The sequence below is a fragment of the Lynx rufus genome, unplaced genomic scaffold, assembly GCF_022079265.1.
Source record: "Lynx rufus isolate CCGP_SWC_20201006 ecotype Redwood Valley unplaced genomic scaffold, mLynRuf1.p SCAF_6, whole genome shotgun sequence".
NCBI lineage: Eukaryota > Metazoa > Chordata > Mammalia > Carnivora > Felidae > Lynx > Lynx rufus.
Genome location: NW_025814878.1, coordinates 79,607,932 through 79,628,511, shown reverse-complemented (window position 1 = coordinate 79,628,511; position 20,580 = coordinate 79,607,932). Strand labels below are relative to the sequence as shown.

The 20,580-nt window shown below is 37.0% G+C and overlaps 1 protein-coding gene across 4 annotated transcripts in view; it reads right to left on the bottom strand.

Annotated features, from left to right (window-relative positions):
* Window positions 1–20,580, bottom strand: part of SLC17A5 (solute carrier family 17 member 5) — a 52,854-nt gene that overhangs the window by 16,316 nt on the left and 15,958 nt on the right. For all 4 annotated transcript variants that reach the window (XM_047102544.1, XM_047102546.1, XM_047102543.1 and 1 more), the window contains 3 exons: window positions 16,561–16,719; window positions 11,666–11,798; window positions 9,877–10,024 (listed from right to left, as the gene is read on the bottom strand). In XM_047102544.1, the coding sequence (XP_046958500.1) occupies window positions 9,877–10,024; window positions 11,666–11,798; window positions 16,561–16,719 (440 nt within the window). The remainder of the gene's footprint in view (window positions 1–9,876; window positions 10,025–11,665; window positions 11,799–16,560; window positions 16,720–20,580) is intronic.

Genomic DNA, 20,580 nt, shown 5'->3' with positions numbered 1-20,580 from the left:
CACTCTTGATGATTTTGATATAGATGGGCTAAGGATCACACTTTCAAAATCACTGCTTTATGTTGACTGTCTTCACCTTATCTTTCCATTTATTCCTTAAGTCACTGCAGCCTAGCTTCCTTCTTCTTGTTCCCCAGAAGCATTTTCACCAAAATGTTTAATGAACATCTTCATCTGGGGAGGAACATTTTCTTTTTTTTTTTTTAATGTTTATTTATTTTTGAGACAGAGAGAGACAGAGCATGAACAGGGGAGGGTCAGAGAGAGAGGGAGACACAGAATCTGAAGCAGGCTCCAGGCTCCGAGCTGCCAGCACAGAGCCCGACGCGGGGCTCGAACCCACGGACCGTGAGATCATGACCTGAGTCGAAGTCAGACGCTTAACCGACTGAGCCACCCAGGCGCCCCGGGAGGAACATTTTCATTCTTGTTTTACTTGACTTCTCTGTGGCATCTGACACTGTTGATCAAGCTCTCCCTTTGGGGATCCTGATCTCTACTTATTTTCCTTCTCCTTCTCTGCTCACTTCTCCTCAATTACCCTTGCATCAGGTTCTTCTATCTTTTGATGAATTCCCAAGGTTTTCATCACTGTCTCTTGAGTAATTTTATCTGATTCCATGGCCTCATTTACTACTCATATGTCAATGACTCTTAAATCTTTATCTCTAACCCAGAGCCCATTCTTGAATTGAAAACTGGGTGGTCTTGGCTTCCTTGACACCTTATTCTTGATTTTCTTTCTATCTCTCTCTTGCTCCTCTTTAGTTTCCTTCTTTGGTTATTTCCCCTCTTTCTCCTAAGTGTTTGCCACGATCCACTCTTGGGATCACTTGTCATTCTACCTTCTCCCTCAAGGCAACTCTTGTCTTTAAGTACTTCAAAATGTGGATTATTATTCCTTAATTTTCATTTAAAATCAGACTGCTTTCCTGAGTTCCAGATCCATATATCACACTGCCTATAACTATCATTTTCTAAATGTTTTCACAAATACTAAAATTTAACATGTCTGAAATTTTTATCTTCTCCCAAGACTGTTCTTCCTTCAGGCATCCCAATTCCAGTAAGTGGTATATCCATCTACCTAGTTGCTGATACAAAATACCTGGAAGTCGGGGCGCCTGGGTGGCGCAGTCGGTTAAGCGTCCGACTTCAGCCAGGTCACGATCTCGCGGTCCGGGAGTTCGAGCCCTGCATCGGGCTCTGGGCTGATGGCTCAGAGCCTGGAGCCTGTTTCCGATTCTGTGTCTCCCTCTCTCTCTGCCCCTCCCCCGTTCATGCTCTGTCTCTCTCTGTCCCAAAAATAAATAAACGTTGAAAAAAAAATTAAAAAAAAAATACCTGGAAATCAACATCCTTGATATCTTCTCCTCACTCTTCAGGTCTAATCTATTGTCAAGTCCCACCTATTGTGTTTACAAATCATCCCAAATCCATCTACTCCTTTTTTATTCTTTTTTTTTTTTTTTTTAGAGAGTACATGAGGTGGAGGCGGGGGCGGAGGGGCGGCGCTGGGGGAGAGATAGAGAGAGAATCTTAAGCAGGCTCCATGCCCAGTGTGTGGCCCGACACGGGACTCCATCTCATGACTGTGAGATCATGACCTGAGCTGAAATCAAGAGTCAGATGCTCAACTGACTGAGCTACCCAGGTGTCCCTCCATCTACTTCTTTATATCTCCTATTATACCCTATCACTTTTTATCTGGGTTGCTGCAATAGCTTCCTAATTGGTTTCTTCTACTTGTACTCTTATCCATACACGAGTGATCTTAAAAAACAGAGCAGAGGATGTCATTTCCTATTTGTTTGGGATACAATATAAAATGCTTACTATAGGCTCCTGCTTACTCTCCAGTGGCTTTCTTCTCTGCATCTCTGCTACAAATGACCTTCTCTCAGTTGGCTGAAATATACAGTTATAGATTGAATGTTTGTGTGTCCCAAATTCATAAGTTGAAGGCTTAACCCTATATTTGGAGACACGGCTTTCAGATGATAAAGGTCAAATGAGGTCATAAGGATGGGGCCTCAATCTGATAGGTCTGGCACCCTTATCTGAAGAGTGAGAGACACTGGGGTTCTTTCTCTGTCTGTACACATGCACAGACACACTGAGGAAAGGCCATGTGAGCACACAGCAAAAAGCAGCCCATCTGCAAACCAGAAGGAGAGTTCTCACAAGAAACTAACCGTGCTGGCATCCTGATCTTGGACACTGAACTGTGAGAAAATAAACGTCTGTTGTTTAAGCCACCCAGTCTATGGTATTTTGTTATGGCAGCCCAATCAGACTAAGACACACACCAATTTCTTTTTCTACTTATGTAAATTCTGTCAGGAATACTACTCCTTTTTTGCCTGGCTAACTTCTTCTTACTCATTGCTCACATTTTAGCTTAAATATCATTTCCTCAGAGAAACCTTCCCTTACTCCTTGATCCACATTATACCTCTCTATTATATTCTCTCATCTTTTCTTCAAAAACTTTTTTATTTGTGAGCCTTATGTTTCTAAAAGTTTCACAGGTCAGGGCTGTGTCTGTTATGACTGGTACTTGGCAGGCATTTGATAAGTACTTGTCAAAAGAATTAATTATCATAATATATTACAATTGTTTAATTTTTTTTTTTAACTGCTTATTTCCTGAACTAGACTAATCTCCTTGCAAGTAGGAGCTGGGTGTTATTTTCTACTAGCATCATGTATATCATGCTCAATGTATAGTAGGTCCTCCAGACATGTTTGTTGTGTGAGTGACCGGATATGACTAGGTCAGGGCCTCATACTTGAGGTGCACAAGAATCACCCGAGGATCTTAACATGCAGATTCTAGTTCAGCAAGTCCAGATTCAGTGATGCCTGAGATTCTGTGTTTTTCAGAAAGTCCTACATAATACTGATGCTCCTGCTCCATGGACCAAACTTTGACTAATAAGGGATGAGTTGCTCTAAATCCATCCTGGTTCTCACTTTTTATGATTCTATAAACTACATAACTGAACAATATCATTTTGTTTAACTCACTTCAAGTGAAATCCTTTCCAGATTTCTCTTCTAATCAGTAGCATAAAGGAGCATATTTCAGTCCTTTAATTATGTGCTATTTCCTTGAGTCCTTTTTTGGATAATCAGGCTTCATTTCTATGTTGTAAATCTCAAATACAAGCCTCAGAGTCACTGTGCAGCAATTTGTTTAGGCTTCTTCCTATCTTCTCTCCCACAGAAATGGCTTCTCATGCCTTTACTCCTTCAGCTTCAAGGGGTTTTTATTTCAGTTATGTTTGTATCAGATCTTTCAAATTATCATTAAATTTAATGAACTTTTCTTGAAGTTAATTTGCTTTTCAAATTCTCCCTTTCTTTCATCATTATGTTTAAAATTTTTTTTAATTTTAATTTTTTTTAACGTTTATTTATTCTTGAGGTGGGGGTGGGGGCAGAGCACCAGCTGGGGAGGGGCAGAGAGAGGGAGACACAGAATCAGAAGCAGGATCCAAGATGTCAGCACAGAGCCTGATGCAGGGCTCAGACTCAAGCCATGAGATCACTACCTGAGCCAAAGTCAACATGCTGAACCAACTGAGCCAGCCAGGCGCCCGTTTTTCATTATGTTAAGCTCCTTTACTTCTTCACTGACCAACAACTATACTCAATAAGCATTTCCTAGCTTATAAAGTTCACAAAATTCTTCCCTCCATTTTTTTCCCTCTATTTTAATTGTTTTTTTATTTTTTTATTTTTATTTTAAAAAAAATTTTTTTTTTCAACGTTTATTAATTTTTGGGACAGAGAGAGACAGAGCATGAACGGGGGAAGGGCAGAGAGAGAGGGAGACACAGAGTCGGAAACAGGCTCCAGGCTCTGAGCCATCAGCCCAGAGCCCGACGCGGGGCTCGAACTCACGGACCGCGAGATCGTGACCTGGCTGAAGTCGGACGCCCAACCGACTGCGCCACCCAGGCGCCCCTTAATTGTTTTTTTAAAATGTTAATTTATTTTGACAGAAGGAGAGTGTGAGCAGGGAGGGACAGAGAGAGAGGGAGAGAGAGAAGTAGAGAGAGAATCCCAAGCAGGCTCCTCATTGTCAGAGCAGAGCTCAATGTGGGGCTCAATCTCATGACTGTGAGATCATGACCTGAGCTGAAATCAAGAGTTGGATGCTTAACTGACTAAGACACCCAGGAGCCCCTTAATTGTTTTTTGACAAAAGACTCTGGTATGTTGTAAATACTTTCAACATTAGACATTTAGTCTTGTGATTAAAACCAGAGATTTATTCCTTCAGCAAATGTTTACTGAGCACACTCTATGTGACAGGCAGTATAATAAAACTTTCATGCATGATCAATCTTGAGATGTGAAAACATGATTACACTGCTAGATAGGATAAGAGATATATTCAGAGTTTTTTTTTTAAATCACAATAGACTTCTCACAGTGTAATATTTTTATTATTCTGATGATCAGATCCTTATACTCTTAAAAATGTAATATGAATATGTATATTCATATTAAAAACACAACAGGTTTTATATTTAATAGGGTTTAATGTAAACTTCTAGATTAAAAATAAAAATCAGGTGAAACTATACAAAAGGTGTTTGAACTTCAGAATTTAAACACTGCCAAGACTATAACTAATGGTTTTAATAATTATTCACACCTATTTCTGGTTCTGAAAGTTTAAATTGATATTAATTATATGAAAAGCTATGAAGATAACTCAAGAAGGTACCACTTTCTCTGTAGAACAGTGGCTATTTAGTCAATATGTAACTAATTATTGTTCCTACAAATCTCTAATTACTAACAAAAGTATTATTGTTTAAGGCAAGTAGTTGCCATTGTTAAATAAGAAACTGCCAGATTCATATGCCAGAAAAATGATAAGCTCTGTAGGTTTATGCAGTTTAACTTGTTGGAATTCTGAATCTTGGAAGGGTCCTATCCCAGATATGTGATTAGATTAGCAAGGTATAAATTAGTGAGATAAAGTAATATGCAGTCATTTCTTATTATGTAGTTAATTCCATGAAAGAATTATGTGAAAGTAAATGCATATATAAAAAATGAATATGTAACATAATATCTATAGGGTATGGCTGAATATTAAAGTATATCTATTTACATTGTTTTGGATATAGAGTAGAGAAGTTGAGAGGACAAAATATCTTAATGAGTAAAATCTCATTTAGATGTACTATTCCCTTTCATTCCTAATCTCAGCAAATACCATATTTTCAACCTTAATTTCAGTATTATTATCAATATAAATTTACATAGTACTCTGTGGAATTCACTATTGTGCAGATACTTTTTTCTTTTTAAGATTATTTATTTTGAGAGAGAGAGTGTGTGAGCACAGGCAGGGGAGGGGCAGAGAGAGAAGGAAAGAGAGAGAAAATCTCAAGCAGGCTCTGCACTGCCAGCATGCAGCCTGATGCAGGGCTTGAACCCACGAACCATGAGATCATGACCTGAAACAAAACCAAGAATTGGACGGAGGCTTACCTCACTGAGCCACCCAGGCGCCCCTATGCAGATACTTTTAATTTTTATTTAGTTTTTACTTTTACTTTTTTTTTAAATTTAATTTAAGCTCTATGCCCATCATGGCGCTTGAACTCACAACTCCAAGATCAAGAGTTGCATGCTCTACCGACTGAGCCAGCCAGGTGCTTCTATTTTTTATTAAAAAAAAAAAAAAAATAGCCCAACATGGGACTTGAACTCATGACTTTGAGATCAAGAGTCATAAGTTCTAACTGAGCCAGCTGGGTGCCACTGCAGATAACTTTTTAGAGCTATTTAAATACATACACATGTAGCTGATATGTGACCTCAGCTATTTAACCCATCAGTTTCTCTAATTAACAGTTATGATTATTATGAAACTAAACAAGTTTCATACTAGAATTGGTAAATAACAATATCATAATAAAAGTAATATACATTTAAAGCTGTCATCTTTTGCTAATTTGTGGGAAAAGGCGACCCTACAATTCACCCTAAAAAGATTTACAAGGCTATATAATAATATGGACAGGTCTTTATAATTCTATGAAGGACTGAAGGATCACTTTTCAATATCCCAAAGATAAGAAAGTGAAAAAAGGTTTAAAACAAAGCCCAGTAGGTGATATTCAGCATATAAAAGTTGTTAAAGAAATAATTTGATAAAAGTGCAGCCTTTTGTTTCTATTTGTAAGTAAACCTTTGACACTAGTCAATGCTCCAAGTGATTTCTAAGTAGATCTGCTTAGGGGAGGCAATGTAACTTAGTAATGAAAGTATATGATCCCTTGCCAGGGCCTTGGTATCTAAATACTATTCTTCACTAAAAAGAACTGGTGTTCCTTGGAGAAATGGCTATTCCAAGGTATTTCAAGGCAGGGAAGATACAAAGTGAAAATATCTGGTTGTTTCATCAACAAAGAAGTGGTCAAAAGGAAGTGGGATGAGGGTGGCAAGGAGGAGGGGGAAATGTTGATAGGCTATAGGAGCCAGATTGAAGGGGAACCTGTTGGCTAAATCTGAGATAATGTGGGCATAAAAACAGAGAAGGACAATCATGGATTGTAACTCATTAAATAAATTAGGAATCTCTGAGGCCACGCTGATGCTAGATAAAGAAGTGGAGCAGGAGGGAAGATCTTCTTACAATAGAATGACAAATGATAAATGTGGAGGGAAAGAGGGTGGAAATACCACTGTTTTGAAGCCAATATAGTAAAAATTGGCTTGGCACGGATCAAGTCTAAGTTGGTGGTGGTGAGGGGAGTTTGACGAGGAGCAGGGTGTTTGTATGATCTCAAAGCATCTTTCCAGAGATGCTTTATTAGTTGAAGGGGGAAAAAGTAAGTTGTTATTAGAGAAATTACAACACCTTGACTGAGTGATCAAAATTAATGTCACTAGGGGCCCCTGGATGTGATTCCCTGAGGTCACAGGCCATTGAATCTGGTCAGGGATACATTACCTAAATGTAATCACAAGACATGAGACAAATCCACATCGAGTGTGGGCATTCCAGGTATTTAGGCTAGCATGAACAAAGGACCAAAGGTGGAAAAGAACACACATGCACATGCACGTGTGTGTGTGTGTGTGTGTGTGTGTGTGTATGTGTGTGTCAGGGAATATTTTTTGAGAATAAAGAGTAGTTCAGTTCATTTGAGGCAAAGAATACAAAGAAAGTGATGTAGGTGAAGGAGGAATAAAATTCTAAAGATAAATTGGGACTATAACATGGAGGGTTTTGCATGTTGGCTGAGAATTCTGTATTTAAATTTTTTTTTTTTCAACGTTTATTTATTTTTGGGACAGAGAGAGACAGAGCATGAACGGGGGAGGGGCAGAGAGAGAGGGAGACACAGAATCGGAAACAGGCTCCAGGCTCCGAGCCATCAGCCCAGAGCCTGACGTGGGGCTCGAACTCACGGACTGCGAGATCGTGACCTGGCTGAAGTCGGACGCTTAACCGACTGCGCCACCCAGGCGCCCCGAGAATTCTGTGTTTAAATTTAATAGAAAATATAAAATTTGACTTTATTATATAATAGTAAAGTGTTGACATACAGTAAGACCAATACTCAAATTGTTTTTTAGAAAGAGTTTTAGCGTGGTACTAAATGTGAAAGGCTATTTTCATTCTTCCATTCATGCACCTGATTGACCATGACCCAGCACAGGGCCATGGTGTGGCTGGTGTAAATAAGAGATGTGGCCCCTGTGCTCTCAGAGCTTATAGTCCCAGAGCATTTGCTTAGGTTACCACCTTTTATATCAAATGGTTTCTTGGTCCAATGCCTAAATTTTACTGGTTTTCTTCCTTGGTTCCCCACTGTTGGGTGGATATGTAACACTGAAGCTCCTACTTTCTTGGTATGGTCATGTAAGTCAACCACTCAACAAGTGTGGACTGGGTGTGCCTCTCCTTGTGCAGAAGTTGTGATATAGATATATAGCATGACTCAGTCTGAGGGAGTTTACCTCCAAATTGGGGAGATAAGAAAGAAGAGTTGCATTTAGAAACAATTACAAATCAAGGTAAGGCAGTTAATATAAATGCATCTAGCATAAAATTATAAATGAATGCACTGAGAAGAAGAGGAGAAAAAAGTAAGCATTAATGGTCTAGAAAGGCCTAATGAAGAACTGGGGTGTGAACTGGGAAGGATGCAGAGGGATGGGGAGAAAATGGCCCTGCCACAGGGGCCAAGAATGAGCCTTAGTAGAAGGCACTGCAAAGCGGCAGAAGGACTCATCAGGGAGCTGGGCACACTTATATTCTGATCATGTGGAACCTCCTTGGACTTCTTACTTTAGGTACTTACTGAAGGGATGGGAGACTGAGGATTAACAGGAATCAGAAAATTCTGTGGTAGTCTAGGTGTGAAGAATTTAGGCTGGGGGAAGATGGTAGGGGACCATCTATCTTTTCTCCAAATGTAAATTCATATCCATTAAAAATTAACTGTACCTTGGGGCGCCTGGGTGGCTCAGTCGGTTGAGCGTCCGACTTCAGCTCAGGTCACGATCTCACGGTTCGTGAGTTCGAGCCCCGCATCAGGCTCTGGGCTGATGGCTCAGAGCCTGGAGCCTGCTTCCGATTCTGTGTCTCCCTCTCTCTCTCTGCCCCTCCCCCATTCATGCTCTGTCTCTCTCTGTCTCAAAAATAAATAAACATTAAAAAAAAAAAATTAACTGTACCAAATCTTCTGGGTTAAAATATTTACACAGCCTCCTCCTCTACCTTGATAACTGGCACAAAAGAATCCTAGAAGTATGTGGCCCAAAGAATATTTCCAGAGAGGGAATTGTAAAAATAATTCTGGGCTTAAAGAGTAAGAATTTTAGATTTGTATTTTGGCTCTATCATTTATTAGCTGTGGTAGTACAAGACAAATCACTTAACTTCTCTGAATCTGAGTCTTCTTAGTCATAAAATAAGTTAAGAATATCTATCTTATAGGAATGCTTTAAAGATAAAAATGAGGTAATGTTTGTGAAAGTGATTGATAAGTTAGACAAATATATTTGCACATGGGTAAGATAATAATTAGACAAATAATTTGGTCTGGTCTTAGGCATTCATCCATCCAACTAAATGGCCACTATGTGCCAATTACCACAGTAAACTTTGAGGATGATAAGACAGCGTCTGCCTTAAGAGTTCCTATTCTAGCTGGATAGAGAGACACAAGTTATAATGTGTAATGTTTTTATGGGAACTTGTGTACAGAGGTGATAACAGTTAAAAGCTTAAATTTAAAAACAATTTCAAGTGTTAATTATCACGTAAACTGAAGTTTTGTTTCAAAATTTAAAGTCATTCCTAGAGTAGTCAAATTTATAGAGAAAGAAAGGAGAATGGAGGTTGCCAGGGACTGTGGGGAGGTTGGGAACGGGGAGCTAGTGTTTAATGGGTACAGTTTCAGCATGGGAAGAAACAGTTCTGGAGACACATGCTAGTGATGGTCGCACAACAATGTAAATGTACTTAATGTTAATGCCACAGAAGTGTACACTTAAAAATGGTTATGGGGTGCCTGGGTGGCTTGGTCAGTTAAGCGTCTGACTTCAGCTCAGGTCATGATCTCATAGTCTGTGAGTTCGAGCCCCGCGTCAGGCTCTGTGCTGACAGCTCAGAGCCTGGAGCCTGTTTCAGATTCTGTGTCTCCCTCTCTCTCTGCCCCTCCCCTGTTCATGCTCTGTCTCTCTCTGTCTCAAAAATAAATAAACGTTAAAAAAAAAAATTAAAAAAAATGGTTAAAGTGGTATATTTTGTGCTATATATATTTTACCACAATTAAAGACATGAACTTAAAGTCAATCTTTATCTTAGCCAATCTTTATGTCAGTACTCACGAAGGTGCAATATCCAGATGGTTGATGCTAAATCCAGAAGAGCAAAAGCCTCCCAGTGTTGTTGATATGGTTAAGAATGCAACGGCCAAAGAATAATCACAACCTATAAATCCAGCGGCTACCAGGAATACTGCAGGTCCAATCATTCCTGGAGTTAAAAAGTTATAAACAGAAAAGAAAGCTCCAGTATTAACATTTGCTTGTGCTACCAATAATATAGTACAAATCTGAGGTTTGATATTACTGCCACCTACTGTAGAGACACTGTGCTGCCTAGGAGATAACTTACATAGTTTTCATGAAAAAAAAAACAAACTACTGGAAAACACAGATATAATGCAACTAATGTAAAAGTAAAAAGAAAATATCATTATGGCATATGATTAAATCTACATGTGACCTAGACTCAGCTAAAGTTCTAGGAAGAGCAAGAAGAGGATGACTGAAAAATATAGTTCTTGAGAAAGCAATAGTTGATACAGAAAGAGATTTAAAATTCATATAACCAAAGAAGATAAACTAAATAAACTCTATTAAATAAAGTTAGAAAAGCACTCCATCTAGGTTTTAGCAATTGATAGCAATATACACATTTTACTACAGGCATTTAAGCATAAAATATAAGTAATAGGAAGGGACTTAATGAATGGGTTGCCATTCTTTCTGTTCTACAGCAGTGCTATCCAATGACCATCTGTGACGATGGAAATGTTGTATTTGTATATACTGCAGCTGAGAAACTTATTTTTAAAATTCAATTAAATGTAAATAGCCATATGTGGATAGTGGCTACCATATTGGACAGAGGAGGTGAACAGGAAGCAAAAAAGAGAAAGTTGGGTTGAATCTAAAGGGATCTACTTCACTTGCAGGTGTGGAGAAATTTCTTGAGAATTGAGACAAGCAAGCAATGGAACAGGACAGCACCTTCCAGCAGTAGCTGCTCAGAAGGTATTTGTAGAATTATCCTGAATAGGGTCCTGCTACAATGTAATTTCTCAAGTATAACCTTCAGCGACTTCCAGGGTCCCTGCTTACTCAAGATCTTAAAAAAAATGAAATAATTATCATAGATAGTTTAAAATTTACCTTGATGAAAGCAGTCTGAAACACACGATTATTTAAGGTAGCTTTGAGTTCTTTGATTTATAGCTCCTCATTTAATATAATGATGCCAGTAAATGTTTTTGGATTAAAAATTAAAATGTATTCACTTAGAAAAGGGATAGAGACTTAAAAATATTATTTTCACTGCAAACTTGGAGCTGAAAACAAAATGATTTATAAAATTCTGGAAATGATATTCAGCAAAGCAAGCCATTTTTAATGGCTAAGACTAGGGTGGAGATAATAGGATATTATAAATATTAACCCGCAAAATACATAGTTCAAAAACAACATTTATTTGTTCGTTCGTTCATTCATTCATTCATTCATTCATTCATTCATTTATTTATTTATATTTGAGAGAGTGCGAGCAGGGGAAAGGGGCAGAGAAAGACAGATAGAATCTCAGACTCCATGCTCAGCATGGAACCCAACATGGGGCTCAGTCCCACAATCTTGGGATCACTACCTGTGCTGAAATCAAGAGTCAGACACTCATCTGACTGAGTCACCCAGGTGCCCCAGATCCAACCATCTTGTATAGAAATGCACTACATGCGTTAAAACATAGTGTTTTAATATGTGAACAAAATAAATGACTAATATCATTTTTATTTTGCTTTGCACTGTAAACACAGTAAATGATTGTAAATCAAAACAAACATTGATTCACTTCACTTACCTATAAGGCTAAACACTCTTCGGACACATATAGTTGAAAAATTCCATTTTGCCCTTAAATTGTCAGCAGCTTGACCAGATAGGATCATACATAACCAACAGCCAAAATAAGGCAGTGCAGATAGAAGCCCATTCTGGAAGGAATAAGAAGATACAGAATTAATTGGTGGGGGGAAGGGGAGTAAGAACCAAAACAATATTCATATACACACATTCACCACCACTCAAAAACAAAGGAAATTCATACAATATAGTGTTGATATTAATTAATATAGTCCAGTCTGCTCGAGGTAATCTTGTTTTTTTAATAATTTTTTAAAAAGTTTATTTATTTATTTTGAGGTGGGGGAGGGGCAGAGAGAGAGAGGGATAAAGAGAGAATCCCAAGCAGGCTCTGTGTTTAAGCATAGAACTGGATGTGGGGCTGGAACTCATGAACCATGAGCATATGACCTGAGCCAAAATCAAGAGTTGAACACTTAAACGACTGAGGCATCCAGGCGCCCCATGCTCAAAGTAATCTTACATGTTATTTTGGGACTTGGGGTGCAGTTTCAGTAGGAGAGGACAAATCTTTCTATTACATTAGCCTATAGATTCTCCCCATTGAAAAGTTTTTGTCAATTTTCACTTATTTATACATACTTATATATGTGTTATATAATATTTATATTTTAAGTTATATAAAATTATAATATAAAAATTTACTATAAATATTCATAGTTATATTTAAAAATTATATTTCTATTTAAAATTCATATTTATATTTTAAAATGGTAGATTTATTTTACATATAGATATTTATCTTTATATAAAACAGAAAATATAGATACATTTATAAATTATATGACTTATAGATTATATATAATTACACATACTTATATTTATAGAAATATTATAAAATAACGATACTTATATTTATAGAAATATTATAAAATAACGTGCAGATACAGAAAACCACATGAACCGAATGTTTAGCTTAATGAAATGCTCAAAAATGCACATTGTCTAGATCAGGTGTACAATGCATCACCACATGCTTTGAGCAGAGGACAAAGGTAGTGAGTTGATAGACCTCTATTTTTCCCTCTTCTTTTCCTTTAAGTTGCCACCTAAACAAAATGAAAGCACCAGAAGATATGAAACAGAATTTATCCTGGAAATGTGCTATGCTATTTGCTTTGTAGGAAATGATTTGGCAGTCAAGTTTTTAGGAAATCCCAAATTCTGTAAAATGAAGAACACATACGTGGAGAAAGGAAAATTCTTTCTTCTCGTCATTTTTCCCCAGCATAAACACCTGAGGTGCCACAACTAAATGACACAATTCTGATAAAAACAAATGTTTTTATAGTATGAGAAAGATGGGTACACCTGTTAGTCTTTTACAAACACACAAAAAAGGTAGAAAGATATATTATCAGTGATATTTAAATCTTCTATTTAAGTATCATTAATGGTACAAACCAATAAAATCTGCTAATATTTTAAATTTAAGTATGCTTAAGAAAAGATTTAGGGGCACCTGGGTGGCTCAGTTGGTTAAGCATCCAACTTTGGCTCACGTCATGATTTCACAGTTTGTGGGTTTGAGCCCCACGTCAGGCTTTGTGCTGACAGCTAAGAGCCTGGAGCCTGCTTCGGATTATCTCTCTCTCTCTCTCAAAAATAAATATTTACAAAAAAGCTTTAGAAAAGATTTAACTTTTTTCATCATAGGTTATAGTCATCTGTATTCAAATGTTGTATATTTCCAATTCTACTTCTGTAGCTAAGATTTTTGTTTCTTTCTGGTATTAAGCTGAGTAATTTCCTCTTTAAATTTTATTCTATTTAGATTTCTGCATAGCGGGATCGCTTCTATCATTATTTGTGGCAGAATCCTACTTAGGAATAAACTATAGCAAATGGAGAAGTGGATTTTCTGATCTTGGTCTTGTTCCCTGGTGGGATGAGACTGATAATTCATCAGAGTTACTGAATTTTTCCACTTAAAGTTCAAATGTTAAAAACTTTCCCAACAACCTAAAACTACCACCTTCTACAAATTATTATAAATCTTCAACATTTGTATATCCATGGGTATCTTTCACAGTTGTTGAGCTTTTATACTCATTTATTTAAAAAATTGATTCTAAAATATTAATATCCAGAATAGGATAATAGATATTGCCCCAACTCTCACTGAACTGTAAGAAATAGGGATACTAGGGCCACCTGGGTGACTCAGTTGGTTAAGTGTCCAACTCTTGATATCAGCTCAGGTCATGCATAACCTCAGGCTTGTGGGATAGAGCCCTACATTGGGTTATGCTTGGGAGTGTGGAGCCTACTTGGGATTCTCTCTCTCCCTCTCTCTGCCCCTCCTCTGCCTGTGCATGTGTGTGCTCTCTCTCTCTTTCTCCCAGAATAAACTAAAAAAAAAAAAAAAACAAAGAAAAAGAAACAGGGACAGGAAAAAGAAAAGAAAAAAGGGAAGAAAAAAGAAGAGAAAGGGAACAGGAACACTAGAACTGGGAAAAACTAAGAAAAAAGAAAAGTAAGGATAACTAATGAAGCTAAACTTCTATGAAAAAGCAAGCTTATAACAAAGGATCAAGAGCTTTAAATTTTCTTATTTTTATTTTTTTATTGTTATTTGTTAATTTTAGAGAGAGAGAGCATGAGCAGGGGAAAGGGGCAGAGGGAGAGAAAGAATCTCAAGCAGGCTCCATGCTCAGCAAGAGCCTGATGTGGGGCTTGATCCCCTGACCCTGAGATCTTGACCTGAGCCAAAATCAAGAGTCGGACGCTCAACCAACTGAGCCACTCAGGTGGCCTAAAAAAGAAATTCATTTAAAAAAAAGGCTCTATACAATTAGAGAATTACTTTGAAAATGTGTTCACAATTCTTTGAATTTGGAAAGAAAATACCTTTTGGTATAAGAATGCAAGATAAATGATTCTGGTTTTAAAGTCTCTCATAGAACTTAAAAAAAATCAATGAAAAATGGATGAAGGCAATTAAATGCACAACACTAATTGATATTTCATTCTTTCCATAGTTCTCTCAGGAAAATCTCAAACAGAAGCATCTGTGGAATGATCTTTAAATTTCCATGCAATTTGTCATACAGTAGATTATAATCAGGCTCTACTCACAGAATGCTTAGGAAAACAAGATTGCTCATGAGAAACTCACCCCATGCTATTGCCAAAGCTTCGTTTCAGGTTAACTTCTGTCAATGCAATTTGCGGATATATTTGAGTATAGATGATCTTGATTTTCAACAGTAGCCAGAGTTCTTCCCAGCTTAGCTGCTTGGATGCAGTTTAAGGTTCGGTCCATGGCCAGTGTTCCCAGTATGCTTTGGTTTCCCAGTTTCCCAGGTGACTGGAGATTCACTTTAACGATGTTTAAAGCTGTGTATCTGTCTGTGTAGCCAATGCAATTGTGCAGTCAGCCCTGCTGCCTTCACATTCATCATCCGGGCTGCTTTTTTACTTCCAGGGCCATCTTTCATTTTGTGGCTGAGTTGTTCCATTGTAGAATACACCATATTTTGTTTATATTCATTAGCTGATAGACATTTGGGCTGTTTCCACTTTTTGGTTACCATGAATAACGATGTTATGAACATTCAGGCACGTGTTTTTGTGTGAATATATGTTTTCAGTTCTCTTGGGTCTATATCCAGGGGAGTTCTGGGTCTTATATTAACTTTATGTTTAAGTTTTTGAGGAACTGCCAAACTTTTCCACAGTGGCTACACTACTTTACATTCCCATCAGCAATGTATAAGGGTTCCATTTCCTCTACCCTCTCACCAGCACTTGTTATTTTCTGGGTTTTTTTTGTTTTTTTATTTTTTAATTCCAATAGGTATGAAGTAGTATCCCATTATAGTTCTGATTTGCATTTTCCTAATGATTAACCATGTGGAGTGTTTTTACATGGACTTATTGGTCATTTGTATGTCTTCTTTGGAGAAATGTCTATTCAAACGCTTTGCCCATTTAAAAGATTGGGTTGTCTTTTTATTATGGAGTTGTATGAATTCCAGAATATATAAGGAAAATATTTTTTATATTCCTTATATATTCTAGATCCTTATCGGAAATATGATTTGCAAATATTTTCTCCCATTTAGTGGATTTTCATTCATTTTGTGTGTGTGGATTTTCATTCTTGATGGTGTCTTTTGCATCACAAAAGTTTTTAATTTTGATGAAATAGACTTTATGTATTTTTTTCTTCGGTGACTTATGCTTTTGGTGTGCCAAGGGCACAAGGATGTACACTTTCTAAGAGTTTATTGTTTTAGCTCTCACATTTATGTCTTTGATCTTTTACTTTGAAGGCAAAAACACCACCAATTTTCCTTATGAACTGACTCTTTCTGTTCAGGCTTTTCTTCAAGCTCTTTAAAGACAAAACCCATCAACACAGAGATTCTGATAGAAACTGCCTCAATCTGATGGGTTCCAAAGAACCGGCAGTTTCAGGAAGGCTCTTCTTATACAGCTTTGCGACTATAGCTCTGCCAGTGCCTAAATAATGCTGCAGAGCGACCTCAGGTCTCCCAAGTCCCCTCTCAGCTGCCAGCGAGTTCTACCGCCGTCCCTTTGAGAAGTGAATACGGGTACACTTGAATTTGTTGTCTGATATCCTGGCATGTTACTAGGGACTAATAAGACCTTTATGGTTAAGGGAGATACCAGCCCAAAGGTACCTTGAATCAAGAATTAACACACACTGAAAAAAGAAGGAACAGTTGTGAAGCAAGAAGAGCAGTTCAGGATATGAGAGTAAAATGGAAGATACAAAATAACAATTTTATATAGATAAAAACAAATTCTGTCTGTAGTTTAAAAATGTACACTTTATACAAGAAGGAGATGATTCTTTTTTCTTACCTCTTGAACATTGAACCTTAGGATCTCCTTCATATAAGTAGGCAATAACGTCAATAAAGTATAAAATGTCCAGTTGTAAGAAAAATGTGCAACTACAATAGCCCAAAGAGGTAGTGATTTTAGCATGGGTACCCATGGCACTGACTTCTGTGAAGAGAGCTGAAAAAAACAAAACAAAACAAAATGACAGGCACAATTCATGTATGCTATGTTTATATCTGTACCTTAGCAGCCAAAATTCCATCCAGAACACATTACCAGCCTTGACTAGTAAATTCCAGAGTGTTAAACCAACTCTTTCAAAATATTAAACAGCAACAAAGAATCCATGATTCAGGTTAAAGGAAAAAATAGAAATGTAATCTTATAACTATAATGTCAACCCTAAACATCCCTTATGAACGTCAGAATTCACTTGCAGTATTAATTTCTCCATCTAGAAAATATAGTTTCATAATCAAATTCAGAGGCTGACATAAGGGCAAAGGAATGAGACTGGAAGTCCTCTTATAATTTATATTTCACTATCGAATCTTTACTCAATGATAATGATTTATAAGAACTGTGCAACAGAAAGTTTGTTTACGTAGCTTCTGGAGAAATGGTCTTCAAAGTAGGGTGTAAGCACCTTAGGGGATAAAAGATGATTAACTGTTGTGTGGAAAAACATATTAGAACTTCTATCTATACTCACTTTTATTCTAAAACAAGAAACTCTATTAATATTTAAAACATAGGTTGGCCTTGGAGTATATCAATCACATATTGTATGGTCTCCCCAATTCAAAGGGGTTAATGGGATCCTCACTTTCTGGTTTGCTCTCAGTGTACCACAACATATTACAGTTTTTACCCACCTTTTTAAGTGGGTTTATGGATTTTGTTAGCCAGTTTTAAATAAAACAAATCTACAAAATTGACAGTGTCTTCAAAAAGATTCTTACAGAGCAAGTCATAGAAGAGAATCCTAATAACATAGGCACAAAGGAACACTAAGAAAATAGTGAATCTGACACTTTTCCTCATATGAGTTCTTTGTCAGCTACCTCACCAAGCAAAATAATAGTAGGGTCATAAAATATAACATACTCAACACTGCTCCCATTAAACAACATTACTAATTTTTATGTGATAAAAAGGTTTTCCTGTTAAAATTACAAATTTATGTACATACTGTTTATTTCATTTTATTTACTCTTTAAAAAATCCATTTTTGTATATGTTTTATGATACATATAAGTACAGTAGTACATGTATGTAACCATGAATAAATATACCTTTATTCAGAGTGTTAGCTCCCATCTTTTTATTGATGCGTGATTAAGAAGCCTGGAATCCATTAACCTGGAGCATCAGATTATTACATTTCCTGCACACTGAGGCTCTGTGGTTTCTCAAAAGCTAATAAAGCAATCTATGTTTCTGCCTATGAACCCTGCCTCCAGGGTTCACTGTTATTTCAAAAAGAGGAAGAGCTAGTATTAACTTTCTTGTGGCTTTTGCTTTTTATCTGATTTGGTAGCTACACTCTTATGCTATCCACTTTGTATCAAAGGTGTAGGGTATTTGGGGGAAAAAGAGACGGAACATTTATTTTTTTTGTTGCTAAATTTTTTTTTAAATGTTTATTTATTTTTGACAGAGAGAGAGAGAGAGAGAGGCAGAGAGAGACGGAGACACAGAATCCGAAGCAGGCTCCAGGCTCCGAGCTGTCAGTACAGAGCCTGATGCAGGGCTTGAACCCACAAGCCATGAGATCATGACCTGAGCCGAAGTCAGATGCTCAACTGACTGAGCCATCTAGGCACCCCAAGGGAGCATTTCTTTTTATACAGCAGCATATATTATATTGAAGTTATGTTCATCAATGTCTGTCTCCCTCTGGAGATCACAGGTACCACAGGAACCATGTCTTGTTAATTTTCTTTCTCATGTTAATTTTTAAGTCCTCAGTATCTGACAAAGAACCTTTCTTAGATCCAAGATTTAAAGGTGCAGCTTCATATAACACATCATTATTTTATGGCATTTTCTTTTCCTTTTCTTTCTTTCTTTTCTTTTTTCTTTTTTTTTTTTTTTTTTTAGTAAACTCTCTGCCCATTGTGGGCAAACTCACAACCCTGAGATTAAGAGTCACGTGCCCCACCAACTGAGCCAGCCAGGAGCCCTTATTTTATGATGTTTTCAACCACAACATCATCTGGTTTAAGAATGCAGTTTGGGATTCTGTGAAATATAATTCTCCTGACTCCCCCTGCTTCTGAATATTCCATTTTCTGAAGCATATGGAAAAACAAATTAACCTTAAATTTAGATATGGAAAGATTTAGACACATATCAAGGTAGAAAAAGAAGCAAGCTTTTTTTCTGTTTTTGGTTCTTAAAAATTTTTTTTTACTGTTTATTTTATTTTTTTTATTTTTGAGACAGAGACAGAGCATGAATAGGGGAGGGGCAGAGAGAGAGAGAGGGAGACTCAGAATCTGAGACAGGCTCCAGGCTCTGAGCTGTCAGCACAGAGCCAGACGCGGGGCTCGAACACACGAGCTGTGAGATCATGTCCTATGCCAAAGTCAGACGCTTAACTGACTGAGCCACCCAGGCACCCCTGTTTGTTTTTTTAAGTAGGCATCACATGAAGCACGGAGCCCAACACAGCTTGAATTCACGACTCTGAGATCAAGACCTGAGCTGAGATCAAGAGTCGGATGCTTAACTGACTGAGCCACTCAGGTGGCTCGAGAAAGGAAGCTTTTAAAAAAATCTAAATAAACGAAAATTTTCATGAATCCATAAAAAAATAATAAAAATGAAGTATTGAAATAAGTAAGCTGTTGACCGTCAATGCTAAGAAAATATGACAAAACATAGCAAGTTTTATATGGCAAGATCTGTTTACAATGCATTAAATTACTTTTATCTGTTCCTTAGGGGAAAAAGTGGGTGATTCATCTGATTAACATCGCAGAGGACTCAAAGTAACTTTATTATATTATGATTTCTTCTGAGTTTTTGCCAACCTTAAGACCAAGATATGCCATATTTCTGAAAGTTCAACAGCTTATAGAAACATTTGTAGCAAAATTTAAAACCTTAAAAAGAGGGGCGCCTGAGTGGCTCAGTCGGTTGGGCGTCCGACTTCAGCTCAGGTCATGATCTCGCGGTCCGTGAGTTCGAGCCCCGCATCGGGCTCTGGGCTGACAGCTCAGAGCCTGGAGCCTGTTTCGGATTCTGTGTCTCCCCCTCTTTCTGACCCTCCCCCATTCATGCTCTGTCTCTCTCTGTCTCAAAAATAAATAAATAAATGTTAAAAAAGAATTAAAAAAAAAACTTAAAAAGAAAGGTGAATGAGTGTTTAATTGCTGCCTATTTGTACTATATATAAAAATTGAAAATATCAATAATAAATTAATGGGCAAGGAAAGTTTTATATAAAATATTTTATGTTCTTAAAACCAATAAAATAACTATGAAGTCATTAATAGTGCTAAAGAAAAAAACTGTTTAATTTTTCCTGACTTTTCATTTTCTTCTTTTATTTCCCCCAAAAGACAAATATTTTGTTTTCATGACTTGAAGATTTATTGTATTAAATTATGACAGACTTTTATTTCTGACATGCTATTGTGCATTATTAATATTACATATTAATAACATATAATTTTTTTTCTAAGGGTCTACTCCAGAGAATCAACCAGGTAGGTCTAAATCATATTATATATTATAATAAATGTGCTGTCTTCCTTATTAAATCACACTCATTTAAAATACAGAAAAGGGGGTGGGGAGGGGAAAAAAGAAAAGAGAAAAATAAACAAACAAATAAATAAAATGTAGATAAAAACACTAGTTTCCTAACAACATTTAGAATGTGGCTATAAGATTTTTCATAAATAACACATTTTATTTTCTCTTAATTAAGGAGACAAACTTAAGACTTACTGATAATCATTACTTTAGAAGGTTTAAAGCAACTTATAGGGGCACCTGGCTGGCTCAGTGGTAGAGCATGTGACTCTT